The 16,345-nt window shown below is 57.1% G+C and overlaps 1 protein-coding gene across 5 annotated transcripts in view; it reads right to left on the bottom strand.

Moving 5' to 3' along the window:
• Positions 1-15,984, bottom strand: part of Ntng2 (netrin G2) — a 59,826-nt gene extending 43,842 nt beyond the window's left edge. For 3 of the 5 annotated variants that reach the window (XM_076843070.2, XM_076843067.2, XM_076843071.2), the window contains exons 1-2: positions 15,769-15,984; positions 11,085-11,778 (exon numbers count right to left, since the gene is read on the bottom strand). In XM_076843070.2, coding sequence (XP_076699185.1) covers positions 11,085-11,297 — 213 coding nt within the window. In that variant the 5' untranslated portion in view covers positions 11,298-11,778; positions 15,769-15,984. Of the gene's footprint in view, positions 1-11,084; positions 11,779-12,011; positions 12,064-15,121; positions 15,204-15,768 lie in introns of those variants that run through there. The other 2 variants (XM_076843069.2, XM_076843068.2) reach the window with 2 other exon arrangements.
• Positions 15,985-16,345: the final 361 nt, after the last annotated feature.

The raw sequence follows: 16,345 nt of genomic DNA on the forward strand, positions 1-16,345 counted from the left end.
GGGGCCGGAGCATGGCGGGGAGCAAAGGAGATAAGGCAGGGAATCCAGGGCTGGCTGGGCCGCCCTGAATGACAGTTGGCACCTCCAGAAAGGCCCTAGCTCCAGCGGCAGCCTCCTCGCAGGAGGAGCAGTTAAGAACCTGGGTACAAGGGCCAGCGACTCCAGGCTGCCCCTCGTCTGACTGAGAGCCTGGGGTTCAGACACCAGGAAGGCTTCAAGAGCCGGGCAGGCAGAGGGACGCTCTCCCTCTCTGGACTTTGAATTTAAAACAAGATGCTTGAGGCTGGGAGGTAGGGGCCTCCATCAGTGGTTCTCAAACTTGGCTGCACAAGGACACCTGGGGAGTTTTAATAAGTCTGGAGGCCCCCCTAGGGCCTGCTGCAGCTGGGCTGGGGTGCAGCTGGGCAGGGGGCATGATGGACCCCCGGGGAGGCCATCTGCCGCCCACTGAGCCCAGCTCCAGGGGTGAGGAGGCCCTGCCTCCTCCAGTGCCACTGGTCCCAGCTGCCCACCTGAGGTTGGGCCCTTCAGGAAGACCACCCAAGGGTGAGGAGGTGTGGGACCGGGCACTCTGAGACCCCCTCCCCATCCTGCTGTGGAGACACCTTTACCCCTGCAGTGGCGCCAGGGCAGACTCCCTGGGGAGCCCCCGCAGACCACCAGGGACCCTCTGCGGCAGGTCCTGTGCATGGACTGACTACGGTCACCCTCGAGGACCCCAAGGGGGGCAAGGGTCCACCTCAGAGTGGCCAGTGACAGCAAGAGGGGCAATCTGCCCCTCAGCCCTATGTCCTACCCTCTTTGTCCCTTGCCCCCGTCCCAGGCCACCAACCCCCAGGAAGCCAGCGTGAGAGGGCAGGGGCTTCCCGGTGCCAGGCAGACGCCAGGCACCCTTCTGGCTACTCCCCCATCCTCTATTTTTAGGTCCATTACCGTCCACTGTTGGTGTAGTTTCCCCCACTCCTTCCCCAGAAAAACAGCTCGGGTTCCTCCCGGCAAGCCGTGGAGCCTCCCCGGAGCTGGCGCGTGGGAGCGTGCGCCTGCCAAACAGACATGAAATCAGTGAATTATCAAATAAGTGGATTAGCAGACTCCACCACGGCTCAAAGGGCAGGGGGCGGGGAAGTGCCAGCATCGCTCCTCCCTGACCCGCTTCCTCCTGGCTGACAGGGACAGGGTGCTCACCTAGAGCAGGGCCATAGCCACCTCCATCTATCGGGCACATGCTGAGGTGTCACAGGGATTCACATCAGCGATGCAACCTGGCCAGGGGTAGGGGCTGGTCTAAGCAGCCCAGGCTGGAGATGCCAACATCCTGTACTTAGAAGCTGTGTGACCTGGGGCCAGTGGCTTAACCTCTCTCAATCTGAGACCACTCATTCCAAACTGGCGTTCATTTAAAGCCTTCTGTGAGAATTCAATGAGCCACTTTAGGTTAAGTGCTTGGTATACACTTGGCATGCAATAAATGTTAGCTGCTGCTGCTCCCAAGAGTAGGAGGGTGTAGAATCAAGAAAATTTTCAGACAATGGGGACCAGTCAGTAACAAGAAGACAAACCTGAACTACTCTGAGCTTAAGAGCTCCAGAGGCCAGGATCCTCTGGCTGGATGGTTGACCACAGGCTCTCCAGGTGGACTGGGCTGTCTGGGAAGTCCCCACAAGTGTTTGCAACCTTGTGTGCATGTGCAGGGGTGAGCCTTTGCATGAATGAGTGCGGGTGCTATTCCAGGAAGAGTGGCGCGTATTCTCAGAAGGGCCTGTGACCCCTAAAGTCGCGAGCCTCCTGAACTGGGGGTCTGCTACTGAGACAAGCTGGCCTCCTGCCTTTGGCCCCCCAGTCTTCCTGGGTGTCAGCAGGTATTGTTTTCTGCTTTTCTCTGTCTCCCTCCTTGAGCAGCAGAATCCAGAAATCCAGAAAAGAGGGGCTCTGAGGTCGACTCACAGGCAGGGAATCTTCACCCCAAAGGGGGAGAGCCTTGGGTGAGGCCACTCAGCTCCTGGCAGCCAGCAGAGGGGAGCCCCGTTCCCCTGGAGGCTGTAGGGTGGTGCCAGGTGCACAGCTGTTGGCAAAGGTTCCGGTTGGTGCCGGCGGGGCAGCGGACAGGGCAGAGACAAGGTGCCCTCTGGACAGCTGCCTTCTCCTGCTGCCACCTGCCTTTGGCTGCTCTTGAGTCCTAAGGGAAGGGAGGCTCCAGAGCCTGCAATTCCGCAGTGGACCCATTCACTCTCTGCAGCCTGGCAGCCAAGGGGCTCCGCGTTGCCCGAGGGAGCTCCCGGGACACCCACGGCCGTCGTACTGGCCTCCCCGTCACCTTTTGCCCAACAGCAGACGTCTGTTCCCGCAGAGGGGACGAGGCTGGATGAGACTCACTGCTCTGATTTCCCTGGCCAGCCCTTGGAGTCAAGTGGACAAATGACTTGGGCAGTAGAAAGCAGCAGAACGGGAGGCTGAGGAGGCCCTAAGGACTCAAAGTGCTGGGGAGGAGGCGGGTCCTGGCAGAGCGGCTGCAGAACTTTCACAGGGGAGGGGCAGCTCTAGAAACCCCTAGGTTTGGATCTGGAGGGACCGTAATCATGGGGAGTTCAGCTCCTTCCAACCGAGGAGGCCCCTTTGTGGTGCCTACCATCAAGGCCGCCATTCAGACTCTCAGTCATAGAACAAGGTAGGGTGGGACAGTGGTCAGGGCCCTGGGGACATATCCTGGCTTTGGCTATGCAATCTGGACTCCCTTTCCTCATCTGCAGCACTGTATTAGCTGTTGGTCTTGGTGAGAAGACAAAAGGCCACAACACGGGGCACACTGGAAAGGCTCCAGCATGTGGCTATAGAAGGTGCCTTCCCCGGGCTCCGACTCTCGGAGTTCCCGCTGACCACACGCCACCCAGACCCGGTTGCAGTTCATGGAGAATGCATCTTTGCAGCCATTGCTGATATACCCACCACCACCCTGTCCCACCTCACCCTGGACCCTGCCACCTGTCACAGAGCATTTTCTCCTTGTCATCTTCATGGTGCTGCCGCCAAGGGGGACCATGGCTTACAGATGGGCTGGGAAAGGGACTTTTGGTCCCCTTGGACTTGCAAGAGCCAGCTCCGAGCATGTCTCCACTGACAGGTGACAAGATGGCCCGAAAGAGAATGTGTCAACCTCACCCACCTTGCAGGAGCAGGTGCAGACCCCACTGGCCACAGGTGACCTCCAGGCACATATCCCATGTCCTCCCACCGATGCCACCATGAGAAGTCAAATCTAGGGCACGAGTGGATGGATGGGGGCCTGGTGTGAGATGCCTCCTGTCCCCGGGCTCCACTCACTCCTGGGGAGCCCAGGGCTATGCTGGGGCCACTGGGCCTCTCTGCTCGCTCTCGGGGGGCTGAAGGAAGTCACTCTGGGCTGTTTCCTGGGAGGAATGGGAGGCCCTGACTCGACCCCTCGGTGCCTTTGCTCTGTGCTCCCAGGAGCCTATAGAAGGCCACCTGTGGCCAGGTCCAGGCTCCCACTTCCCCCTGGGCAGCCGGCTCCATTTCCATGAGCTCACAGATATTGGGGTCCCCTGGTCTTAGGCAATCTCTAGGGCCGCCCCTAAGCTGCACTCTGTTTGAGGTCAGCACCTACCATGTCCAGCACTTTCTGCATGGCCAAGGGGCAGGTACAGAGAATGGCACTGTGAGGACACGGGGGCATAGAAGCTGGAGAGATACTGGAGACCAGAGGGAAGTCACAGCATCCCACCCAGTGGCCCTCCTTTGAGGATCGGTCAGCATCACAGCCTAAAAGGTAAACCAGGGAAAGGCAGGAGAGGAAAAGTGGAGGGGGCATTGTGGGAGCGTTTGGCTCCCTGCCCCCGGCCCTCAGGCCTCGCGACAGCACAGTCACTCCCTGCCTGGGATCCGAGTTGGAACCTCAATGCCACACCTCAGTACTGGAGTCTCAGTTTCCGCATCTGTGAAGTGGGCACAGGAGGATAGCAGTAGTTTCTCCCAGGCAGGATATCTGGGAGGGTTTGATGAAGGACTGCCCACAGGATGCTCACTGCTTTGATGAACAGATCTGAGAGTCCAGAAGTGAATTCACACACCTATGGCCAACTGACCCTGGCGAGGATGCCAAGAACATCTAATGGGAAAGACCAGGCTGTTCAGCAAAAGGTGCCAATAACGCCGGACAGCCACATGCAAGGAAAACACGGGGCCCCTGTCTCACACCAAACACAGGAACTAGACCCAGCGGACCAGAGACCTAAACATAAGAGGTGCAGCTATAGATGCTTTAGAAGAGAACATAAGGGTAAACGCAAGACCCTACTTTTGGCTATGGTTTCTCAGATAAGACACCAAAGCACAAGCAGCAAAAGGGAAAAAAAATCCACAAACTGGACTTTACTAAAATTAAAGATTTTGTGCACCAAAGGACACATCAAGAGATGGCAAAGATCATCCACAGAATGGGGGAAATATTTTCAGATATATATTTGCTATGGATAAAGGTCTAATATTCAGAATATATAAAGAGAGTGTACAACTCAACAACAAAAAGAATCCAATGAAATAGTGGGCAAAAGACTTAAATAAATAGACATTTTCCCCAAAGAATACACAAATGGCCAATAAGCACTTGAGAAGATACTCCACAGAGAAATGCAAATCAAGACCATAATGAGATACTACTTCACACCCACCAGGCTGGCCACATTGGATGATTCCATTTATATGAAATGTCCAGAGTAAGTCATCCACAGAAATGGAAAGGAGACCAGTGTTGCAGGGGTGGGAGGGGGGATCAGAGTGATGTCGAATCCTACGGGTTTCACCGTGGGGGATGGAAACGTCCTGGACTAGCCACGGTGGAATGTGCTAGAGGGCCATGTGATAGAGCGGCTAATCCAGCCACACACCCCTGTGGCACAGTTGGGAATACTGAGGCTCAGGGCTTGGCTTGGTCTCCCTGGGCGGGGCCTGGAACTCCCGGGTGCCAGCACCCCGCCGCGGGCACCCTGGCTGCCCCTGCCAGCAGTCGGTGTGCGCTCAGGGAATTAGAAACACATTTCATATATTCAAGCAAATCTGCTGCTGCTGAAAAGCAAACCAGATCCCACAAAGCTGCAGAACCGCTCTCGCTCCTCTGCCATTCCTGCATCACCCAGGGAACCCCGTATCCACACGGCCTGGGGGCCCTGGCCAGGCCACAGGTGGGCCAGCCTCCATCCTGACTGGTGCTAGAATCAGGTCTGCAGTCTATGGTGTTCCTGGGGTGGACACATGTGGGAGGGGAGGCAAGGGGCCACATTGTGTGGCCTGGTCAGCTCGGGTCCACCCCAGGGCCAGGCGCCGCCGTGCTGTGGGTGGCTCTCACCTCCGCCCATCCTCCACCCTCCTCCTCTTAGAGCCCTGGGCCTAATCCCTCCTAACTGCTGAGAGTGGACAGCACAGATGGAAGAAGGGTGCTCCCGCCCCCCCTGTCCCTGCAAGAGGACCCTGGGAAGCCTGGGATATTCTTGTGTCAAGTGGCACGGTGACATTCCTGCTCACAGACCTGCAGGGACCTGGATGGGGTGCCAGGTGGACAGCCTGTCCACCCTCTGTCATCCACACATGTCCTGTCCTCTGGATCCTTCAGCCTGGCCCCCACTTCTTGGGAACTTGCAGGACCCCAGTCTGAGCTGGAGGCCCATGCCTGGGCGGCCTGCCTGGCCTTCGGGGTCATCTTCTGCCTGTCACCTTCTCCTCCTTTTGCCCCTCAAGCTACATTCGAGAAGGAGAAAAACTAAAACGGTCAAACAATCTTTTTTTTTTTTTTTTTTCCTGGGCATTCATTCTGCGCAGGCGCCCAGCTGAGGGCTCCACACACCTGTCCTTCTCAGTCCTCAGACTCCTTCCAGGTTGTGAAAACATCGTTCCCATTTTCAGATGTGAAAGCCAAGGCTGGAGTCTCAGGACTGAGCCAAAGTGCCCCAGTGCAGAAGGGGAGGACGTGGCGGGGCCTGTCGGTCCGCGACAGGGAGGGCTGCGGGTGAGCCCCCACAGCCTGCCCCAGGGCACACGGGGCTGGAGCAGCTCGCCATAACCACTCAGAAACGCCCAAAGGAAAATCTACCCAGACTAGCGTCAGGAATGGAACGGAAGAGGGGCCGGCAGAGTGGCCCATGTCTCTGACCCTCTGGAAAGATGTCTCTTCCAGACCTTTTGGGTCCACACTGTACCCCAACTGAGCAGCCCCCGCCCTCCCTGGGGCATCTGACCCAAACCTGCTCCCATGAAAAGGGCCAGAAAACAAAGATCTGACCCCGTGGGCCGGCGGGCTGGTGCTCGGTGACAGTGCCCCATCTCCTCATGTCTGCTCCTGGGCTGGAGACATCCCTGTGCAACAAGATGTCACCTCGTGGAACTATTCTTGTCCTAGGCTGGGCCCTGCCTCGGGCATTTCAGGAGATGGAGAGCTGAAGCTGAAGGGTGAGCAGCTCAGTGCCCAAAGGCGCTCGTGGAGGCTGACAAAGACAGAGCTTTGCAAACCCCAGGCTTCATTGACTGCAAACTTGCCGGAACAGGGGCTGCAGCGGTGAGAAGCAGGGGCTTCCAACTGGAAAACCCCAGTTCTTCCTTCAAGACAGCTTCCTCCTCCAAGAAGCCTCCCTGCATCTCACCATTCCTCCCATCCACCCATTTGTTCTATCGATGTGCAGTGGGCAAGGACTGCAGAGGTGACCTGCCTTCGAGGAGTTTCCAAGGGGAAGCAAACATCTGCAGGTAGAGCACTGGGGCTAATAGCCAGCATAAACTGAGCATCTGCTATGTGCCAGGCCCGGAGCTCCCGACAGGCCCCCTGTGCATGTTCTATTAATAGTCAAGACTTGAAGCAACCAGGCTCAGAGAGGCTAAATCTCACCCTGAAGGTCACACAGAATGGATTCCAATCTCTCTCTGGAGTCTCGTTACATGGAAAGTTCAGTGTTCATCCATTTCCACGTGGACAGAGCAGGATGATCAAGACTGGAGAGGAGATAAGACTCAGACCTCACACTAGGACAGAATTCACACTCTCAGTTAAGCCCCTGCAGACTTTGAGAGGTGTCTCCTTCTCCCAGGAAGGCCATGGGGCAGTCATGATTGTATCCCTCTTTACAGATGGGGAAACTGAGGCTTGGAGAATTTGAATGACTCTCTCCAGGTAATGGAACCTGCAGGTGGCAGTGCTAGGACATGAGCTTACAGCTTGAATTCCAGGCTTGTAGCTCTCGCCAGAATATAGTGCTGTCTCTCCCTCTCTGGAACCTTTCCCAAGTCTCAGAGTGCAGCCCGGGTCCCAGCGATGGCAAGGTCCCACGTGCACCTGGGGATTCCAGTTTGTAGCCCGTGCCTTTCTCAGGACCCTCTGTGCCCCTCCTGCCTGCCTGTCCTCCTTTCTCCTAAACCTGCAAAGATCCCACAGGACCCGCAGATCTCCTTCATCAATAACAGGCTTCACCTCCATGAACCAGACTCTGCGTCTATCCAGCAGAATCCTCTGGCTCTCTTGTTAAAAAAAAAAAGAAAATGCAGATTCTAACCCAGCAGGTCTGCGGCAGGGCCCTAGATTCTGCACTTCTAGCCTGGTGAGGCTGGTGCTGCTCAGAGGTTGGAGGACTAACTCTGGGTAGCAGGGGTGTGGAATGGGGCCAGGGCTGCCCTGCCTGGGCAGGGTAGGCTGACCCAGTCTCTCACCTGAGTCTCAAGGGGTCAACTTTCATCCCCATGGCATAAAGGGTGCCCCCTTGCTCTCATGGGAGCACGGGTAACTGGCAGGTGGCCTCTTGCAGAGCACCATGGGGCTGCCCTCAGGCCTCTCCACGCCCTCTCCATCCCAGAGGGGGCCTGGGAGCAGCAGTTGCCTTGGGAGGGTGAGCAGCCTGTGCTGGCTGAGCCCTGTCCTCCTCCCAGCCCTGGGAACTGCGGGAGGGTTTGCCTCTGCTCCCCGGCAGCCCTCATTGAAATTTTGTCCTTGCCCAAGAATCCTCGGTTGAGAGCTCATCCCTATTAATTCTCCTTGTGCATTTAGAGCCAATAGGCTTTTATTTATTCATTTATCTTGTCTTTCATCTCCCTCCCCTTCCTCGCCAGGCTGGAATTTACAATTTGGTTCTCAGGTGGCCTTGTCAGAGGACAGGCAGGAGGCCTGGGAGAGAGGTCTGCACGCAGGATCTGAAGACAGCGCTGCCCCTCGGCCCCTCTTAAGTCCTGGGCTCCCGCCTAGGATGGCTGCAAGCTGGGACAGGCAGGCCCACATCTGCCAAAGGAGGGGCGCAGGGGAGCAGGGACCCACTGAACCTTTGCAAGGCAGAGGGGCATCGGGTGGGCTGGCTGCCGATCTCGCGCCCCCTGGTGGCTGGTCAGCCACCTGCTCTGACTGGAGGTGTTTAGAGACTCCCTGGGCAAGAATCCTCTCTGCCTGCTGTCTGGAGACTGGGAATGCAGGGTGTGGTGTCCTCAGGCTGGAGAGAGGCAGAGAACTCCAGGGAGGGAAGGAAGGAACGGAGGGAGGGAGGGAAGAGGGAGGAAAGGTGGGCCAGAGCCACAGGAGCAACAACCATAGTGATGACCTAGTAGCAGTCACTGACCGTCGGGCACCTACTGGGTGCCAGCAAGTGCCCAGCGCAGGCATGGCCAGGCTGTGTCCTCCCACCAGCACTGTGACCCTCCTCAGTACTGTCTCCATCGAAAGAGGAAGAAACAAGGCTCAGGGAGGTCAGAAGCTCAGAGAGGGCAGACTGTGCCACCTGCAGGTGTGCACATGACCAGTTACAGACAAGTTCCTGACCTGCCCTCTACACGGGTGACCTTGACAGGACTTAGGCAACCCTTCCTAATCCCTAAGGAGCGATCAGAGCAGGCCTCACCCTGGGGCATCCTAGAAATGATTAAATGGGAAATGCTGTGGACCTGTCCAGGAGGGGCCATAGTACACAGTGGTGCTATGTTTGAATCCAGACTGGAGGTGACCTCACCTCCCTGCAGAAGCCGGCCTCCACCTGCCGGCAGCCTCCCAGACTCATATTGTGTCCACATTTGTAATCAAAGGCAGAGCCGTCATGAAATATTCACATCCACCAAACAGGTGGCGCGACGCTGAGGACTTGGCCACGCGGGGTCTCTGGATGCTGACCTTCCTCCCTGCCCTCTTCACCTGCCTTCCAGGAAAGGAGTGGAGGGGGAGGAGCGCTCCTTCAAGACCCCAGGGCTCAGGTTCGGCCAGCATCAGGACCTGTAGGGGCGCTGCTGCCCCTGGGAAGCTGCGCAGGGTGCTGTCTGCGGCGGGAGGCAGGGCAGTCCAGGGCCAGGGGTCCCTCAGAGCTGGCTTTGACCAGGAGAGGGCCTCGGACTAGCATTTGATGGTCATCTTCACCCCTTGATCCCTGGACTGGAAGTCCCTCCTGTGAATCACTATTTAACTGTCCCACTCCCCTGCCATAATAAGACAATAATAAATACTTAAGAAGGAAAAATAAAGCTGAGGCTCTACACAAGGAGCAGAGGTTGACTCTGTCCAGGGAGCAGGTGGACCAAGATATGGACTCAGAACCAGGCTCCCGGCTTGGCCTTAACCCTGACTTTCAGGGCCCAGCCCCCTGGCCTGTCCCTGAGCCAATGTGGCCCTGCGGTCCCCATAGCAGTGATGCCCACGGACTATGCGATCCAGCCCTGGCTCCCAGCCCTGTGCTGCTTCTCTCTCCCTCCCCAGCTGGCCCTGGCCCAGCCACCACCCACGGTGACAGCCTTATCTCCACTGACAAGCCCACGTGGGAACCGACCTTCCCAGGCTGCTCTGTGCTGGGACTGAAGAAGTCCCACGGGACTGAGAACTTCAGGAAGCCCAGGTGGGGACACCGGGTAGCCCTGCCATAACCCCAGAGGCCTGGTGGCTCCCCCAAGGACATTCAGAGACACCAGCCACCTGGAAGATGACTCTGAGCCCCTCTGTGGCTGCAGCCTGGTGCCCTACCCAGCCTCCTGCTGGAGGGGCCCGGAGAGCTCCTGCTGGGGGTGGGGGAGGCCGTCTAGCTCAGCCACTTGGGAGCCAGACACTCAGCGGGAATCACAGCTCCACCACCTCCTGGCGTGAGACCCTGGCCGCGGGCCTTCACCTCTGCTGCCCCAGCCTTCCCAGCTGACCGCTGGCGTGCCAACAGCTAACACCTCAGGGGACTTGCTCTGTGCCCAACCCTATTGTGAACAGATGTTCCTCAAGCCACCAACTCCTTCCACCTACCCTATGAGTGTGCTCCACTGGCGTGCCCATTTTACAGATGGCAGAACAGAGTCCAGAGATGTTGCTGGTCTGGAGGCCACCCCCTAAACCTGCTACTTTATATGACAGAGAATCAGGCTGGCAGAGGCTGGGGGTCTGGGTGGACTCCACAGACTGATGCGTCAGCTCTCAGCCTCATTTCTGCTATTACTGCGTTGTTAACATTCCCCGAGTGCCGGCACATTCTGTATCCTCTGACTGGAGACTCAAGGGACAAGGCCAGAATGCCTTCCTTCCCCTGACCTATCTGTGACTGTGGTCATCACACACAGGGATGGAACTAGAAAGGTCACTGCTGCCCCGTCCCTCCCAGTCTGACCCTGCCTTCCTCTTTGAATCCCTTCTTGCAACCCTCTTCTGCAAAGCGCCAGCTCTGTGCTGGCACACGCTGGCCTCATAGCTGTCCGATGGATCGGGCTGGGTGGACGAGGAGACTGCACAGTGGAAGGGAAGAACCCAGGCAGGTCCAGTCCACGCTCACTCACTTGCCCAGGGGCAGACTTCCTACAGGGAGGCGGGGCTTACCTTTGAGGCTGCAGAACTGGGAATACTACTCTCTTCCTGAGAGAAAACCATCCTGTGGTCAGCTGGCCAAAACTGCCCTGACCCCAGAGAGTGTCACATGAACCAAGGCTGCTATGCTTTGGCCCATTTCCAAGGTGAGACAAAGACCTGGTCCCAATCCAGGACACAGGAGTCAGCCTTGTGACTTGGCCCTCCTGCTGGGTTCACCACTCCAAGGGTCTGACCCAGGCCCCCTCCCCTGTGGACTGAGCCAGAGATCGGCTGGGGGTGCACTTACATGGGAGCAGAACCTCTCAGGGGGGTCTCCACACGTGATGCCCGAGGGCTCCACCTTCACCCTGACGTAGTCCTTCAGACGCATCGCCTTGGGCTGGCAGGCGTAGAACTCCCAGGTGGGGCCCTCATCCGTGGTCACCCAGGATTTGCAGATGTCGTAGTCCCCAGAGGCCAGCGGGAGGCAGTGCAGGAAGAGAGCCAGCAGGTGCAGCATGGCTGCTCAGTCCGCAGGGGCACGGCCCCGAGAGGCCCTGGAGAGGCAGCGGTGGGGTCAGCTGGGACTCGCAGCCTCAGCATGGAAATGCCACATCTACCAGGCGATGGCAGCTGGGATGTCCCAGAGCCTCAAGCACTGCAGGTTTGCAAACAGTGAGGAGCTTGTTTTTTCCGAAAGGCTGATACAGAAAATTCAGAGCCAGCGTTTCTCAAACTGCTGATGGGCAGATCAAAAAGTTGCCCGTAACTTTGCGTCCTTGTAACCTTGGCATTCCACCTCTGGGAGGTGGATCTGATCAAATCAAGCCGACTCTCAAATTGTGACAGTGGATGGAAATGGGATAAGGAGACAATCCGCAGGGATCCGGCATGGGGCTGGATCAGATTGCTTTTAATTTTTGTCCTTCCAATCAATCCAGGTCTTTAAAAGGCCCTTAAGGTGGGATGTGCTCAACACAACTGCGTAACAAACCTCCAGCCTGCATTGTAAAGATAAAATAAAATCAGGAGGTATACATGTTAGCTGCAAACGTGTTCCCTCTTTGGGACTGGACTTGGCATCTCAGTCCAATAAAAGAGATTTCTTTTCATATGGACAAAAGTATTAACAACTGGGCAGCTGGACTGGAAATAAAAAGCGACTGAGGTGTTAACCAGGCAGGCTGTTTGGCTCTGCTTTGGTGGGGACAGGCACTAATGGGGGCCAGCTGACCTTGGCTGGTAGCCACCAGCAACTTATCAGCAACTTATTAGGAAGTTCCTGAGACTCCAGCTCTCCATCCACCCAGAATCCCAGGGTCTGGCTTGTCTTTCATTGTAAGAAGGGAGGAGAGAGGAGCGAGCAGGAGCGCTCATTAGCAACAACACCTGCAACAAATTAAAAGAGGGGAGATTAGGGATGTATAAGAACAAAAGCTCTCTGGCAGAATGTGCAAAAAATGAGGCTGCATTAGCAAGATCTCCCGAGAAAACTGGGTTATTTTTATTAATATTGGAGTTGCACATTTGGAGATTGGGCACGTTATTAAAAAGGTGAGGTGTTTTCTCACCATTCATGGGTGCAGCAGAAGTGTCTGCCCAAGGGCCACAGGCCCAGGAGCCAGGAGTTAATGGTTGCTTTAAAATACCACGCCCTGCAAGTCAAAGTGTCAGAGTTGTTAAAGGAGGCGGGGAGACTGTAACTATAGGTGCAGATGAGGACACACCTACAGGTACAAACAGAGTGGGCCACGTGTGGCCAACAAAGAAACACCAGGCATTGACAACTACCTCTTCAATCACAGGTACAATCTGAAATGGCGACTTTAATTTTTTTTAACAGTAAGAAACTAAGATATCAAAGACTTCCACCGAAATGATAATGTTTTGTCATATCAGATTTTCTGATCAAGGCCAACATTTTGCAATCATCTTTGAAGGGTATGTCTATAAATGGATCACTATTAGGATCACTGCTTTACTATTTTAAGTCTCTGGTAATTATTTAAAAACCAAAATAGATATAATTAATACAAATGTTACTGGGAAACACATGGCTCGGATGATGTGGTGATCCCAGGCACTTAATACATCACCAGGACAATCCGAGTCCAGTCAGCAGCATGGAAGCCTAGCCCAAAGAACTGGCCAACAGGGCAAAGGTTACTGCAATGAGTCACAGCATAAAATGTCTGTGTTATTAATTATTTTGGTTGTTACGCCCATGATGATGCATTTCAATTCCCAAATCATGCAAATGGCAGCCTGACTCTTCATCTGACATCCTTTTGAGCCACTGTTCACGGGAGGTCTCTGGGGAGTTAACTATATTTTCATGAAGCCCCACTTACTACCCAGATACAAACAATGGCTTGCCAAAAATGAGAAACTGAAGGCCAGACGCTGCCCGCCTGGGTGCTGAGCATGTCTGCTCTGGGAGAAGCCCCTAGCTAGGCGACCTGATCTCCAGGCCCAGAGCAGGACTCATCCGTCTGCGTTAAGTGGGCCTCTGCCCCTCTCTCAGGATGAAGGTCTCCTAATGCAGATGAATGAGGACCCAACCAGGCCCACATTCCCGTCTCGCCCCTGGCTGTTGAGAGACCTGTTATAGAGGCAGCCCGGCCTTGAATGCGCTCCTTGCTAGAAAACTCCCAGGAAGAACGTGCCCAGGTCTATTTTTACAACCTGAGAAAATGTAGTAAAAATAAAATAGCTCGGCCGGCAGAGGTTTGGACGCCTCTACCAGAGCTCGGAGCTGCCCAGAAAACAGCATGCCCCTAATTAATTCTTCTAGAAGCTGACTCCCGACTGTTCCCTAACAGGTAGGGAGCTCCTGATGGCTAGGGACGACCAGGGCGCAGGGCTGCGGCTCTTAAGGAGGGCCCAGCTGCGGGCTTCAGCCGCAGGACCAGCCTGGCCGGGCTGGGATGGCGCGGGGCGCGAGGCAGGCTGAGGAGGCAGCCAAGCTCAGCCTGGAGGCCGCGTGTGGGGCAACTTGCAAATTTATTAATTGCTTTGCAGTTTTGTTGACTTAAATGCCACGCATTCCCTGGAAAACGGAGGGGGGGGGGGCAACAACAACAAAATCTGCCAGGGGAAAATGTGTTTACCACCAGTCAGTCAACTGGGCGTTGATAGCGTTGCTGGCATCGCAGGGGAAATTGTGAGCTCAGCGCTCGAATATTATAGTCGGCTTTTGCCAAAAAAGCAAAAAGGGGAGGGGGGAGAGCCGCAAGAACCCCGGGAATAACGAGGCGATGGCAGGGAGAAGCCGGCAAGGGAAATTTCAGAGTAAGAGGTTGTATCCTGGTGGATCGTTTTCTCCTTGGAAAATAAATCTTCACCTGATATTATTAAGAAACTGCAGCTCTCAGAAACAAATAGAATCAATGCGCTTTATTTTCTTTTAAGAGTCCTCGGGAATCAAGGAGGGGCTGATAGCCAGGGTATTAAAACCCGAAAATTAGATTTTATCAGGATTTCTGAACTCAGATTTCTGTCTTATTGAATTAGCGCCTCCCGGAGCTGGCTGGGCTCGCGAGCTGGCTTCTCTCGGAGTTGCCGGCTGCGCCCTCGCCTTGTGGGAAACTTGCCTCCGCGGGCGCTGGCCCCTGGGGGGACTGGGGGGCACCCGGGGGTTCTGGGAGCCCCAGCCCCTCCGACAGGTTTCCTCTTCCTTCCCTGCCGGTCGGTGGAGGGGGTGAAATTTGTTTTGGGGGATATTGGGAGGGGGGACGAGGAAGGATAGCGACCCGAGTCACCTTCCCGTTCCCGCCTCGGAGCTGCCCTGTAGGTGTCCAGCGCTCACCATCGGCTCAATGGGCGGGTTCCGGCAGCCCAGGTGTCCCGGCTCCGCAACCGGAGCTTTCTCTGGCCCCGGTTTGCCCCCGGAGCCCTTCTCAGCGGCCAGGGAGCCCTGGAAAGTTGGGGGCGGGGCACGAGCAGGAGGCACGGCGGCTGGGGTCGCGCGGGTGGGTCCCCGCGGGCCGGAGGGCGGGGCCACCTAGGACCGCAAACGGCCAGGAGTGGAGGTCCAGTCTGTGCTTCCGGCCGGTTGCAAACCGTGTGCCTTGCACATGGACCAGCCCGGCAAACCCGCCGCGGCGTCTTGCTTTTCCGAAGTTGTGTGCAAACCACGAGAGCAATTGATAATCCAGCCTTTAATAAAGGCCCGGTCAGCATGGAGGGTACCCCCTCATTTAGCATCGTCTTACTTAATTAAAAGACACCGAGCAAAGCGCCCGCGAATTAGTTGCATTCTTTTTCCAGGCGCTGCTGCCAGCAGCGACCCTGTCGCCGCCGCCGCCACCACCGCCACCCACCCCGCCCAGAACTGCGACTTACTCCGGAGCGGGCGGACTCGGAGCTCGCGGTCCTCTTCCCGCCTTCTCGCTGCCTCTGCTTCCCCCGGTTCGAGTTCGACTCCGCACGGCGCTCAAGCCGGTCCTTACCTCCGTCCGCCCCCCAGCCCCGACCCTCTACCGCACGGAAAGAAGTTTCCGTCCTTGGCTGGTCAAGAGTTCTCCGTGCAACTCACACGTCCTCCAGTTTGCAGAGATGGGAGGGCACGGGATGGGGTAGCTCTGGATGGTGGCGATTAAATTGGGGTGGGGGAGCGGCGCTGGAGAAGAGTTAATTTCCATTTCATAAACAAATCCAAGCATTTTTGCCACGTACATCCCCGCTCCACACACGCACGCATGGCGGGGAAAGAAGGGGTGGGGGAGCCAGCCAGAAAGACAAGCTACTCCTTTAAGATGCTGCTACAAACGCACACTCACACACCCCTCTCGGGGCCACTCCAGTCCTCCGCTCGTAGCAGCCGCTACCAAATAACTTTTGCATCCCAGCTTCGCTAGGCTGCTTTAAGTGGCTCCAGGGCCCCGGGAGAGCCTGCACGGTCACCAAAGCCCTTTAAAAATGAAACCAGCCTGGCGAGCCGCAGCGCCTCTGCCCCCGCTCGCCTCCCGGGCTCTCCCTGCCCGCCTTACCCCGGCTCGGAGCGGCTTCCCGGAGCGGAGACCCGGGAGGCCGAGGACCGCCACCCTCTGGCGCTGCGCCTCCCCTCTGGATGGCGCTGGGTGGGGGCGAGGGCCGGAGGGCTGGGCGCCGGTGCTCCTTCCCCGCGCCGCTCCGCCGCCGTGGCCGCCGCGCCGCCGCCGTCAGATCGGGGCTGGGGAGCCCTCCGGCCGCCGGGGGGGCCGCCCGCAGCCGTCCCGGAGACGCGGGCCGGGGGAGGGGGCCGCCCGCGCCGCCCGCATCGCCCGCCCGGGCCGAGCGGGAGGTCGCCGCTAACAAGTGCAAACTTTTTGGGTCCCCTGGGCGGCTCCGGGAGGACCCGCGCTCGCGCGCTGGGCAGCCCCCGGCCCGGGTGGGCTTCGCGGCTGCTCCTGGGGGCGCCGGGGCATCCCCCCGGCGCGGCGCGGGCCAGATGGCGGGGCGCTTCACTGCCCCCCTGCACTCGGCTCTAAGTTAATGCCGAGGCTAAATCCTCTTGCCATCACTCACGATCACCATCGGGGCTTTTATCTCTCGGTCTGATCCGGGCTGCGTAACTTCCTCTGTGTG

This window comes from Callospermophilus lateralis, chromosome 2 (assembly GCF_048772815.1).
Source record: "Callospermophilus lateralis isolate mCalLat2 chromosome 2, mCalLat2.hap1, whole genome shotgun sequence".
In the NCBI taxonomy this organism is placed as follows: domain Eukaryota; kingdom Metazoa; phylum Chordata; class Mammalia; order Rodentia; family Sciuridae; genus Callospermophilus; species Callospermophilus lateralis.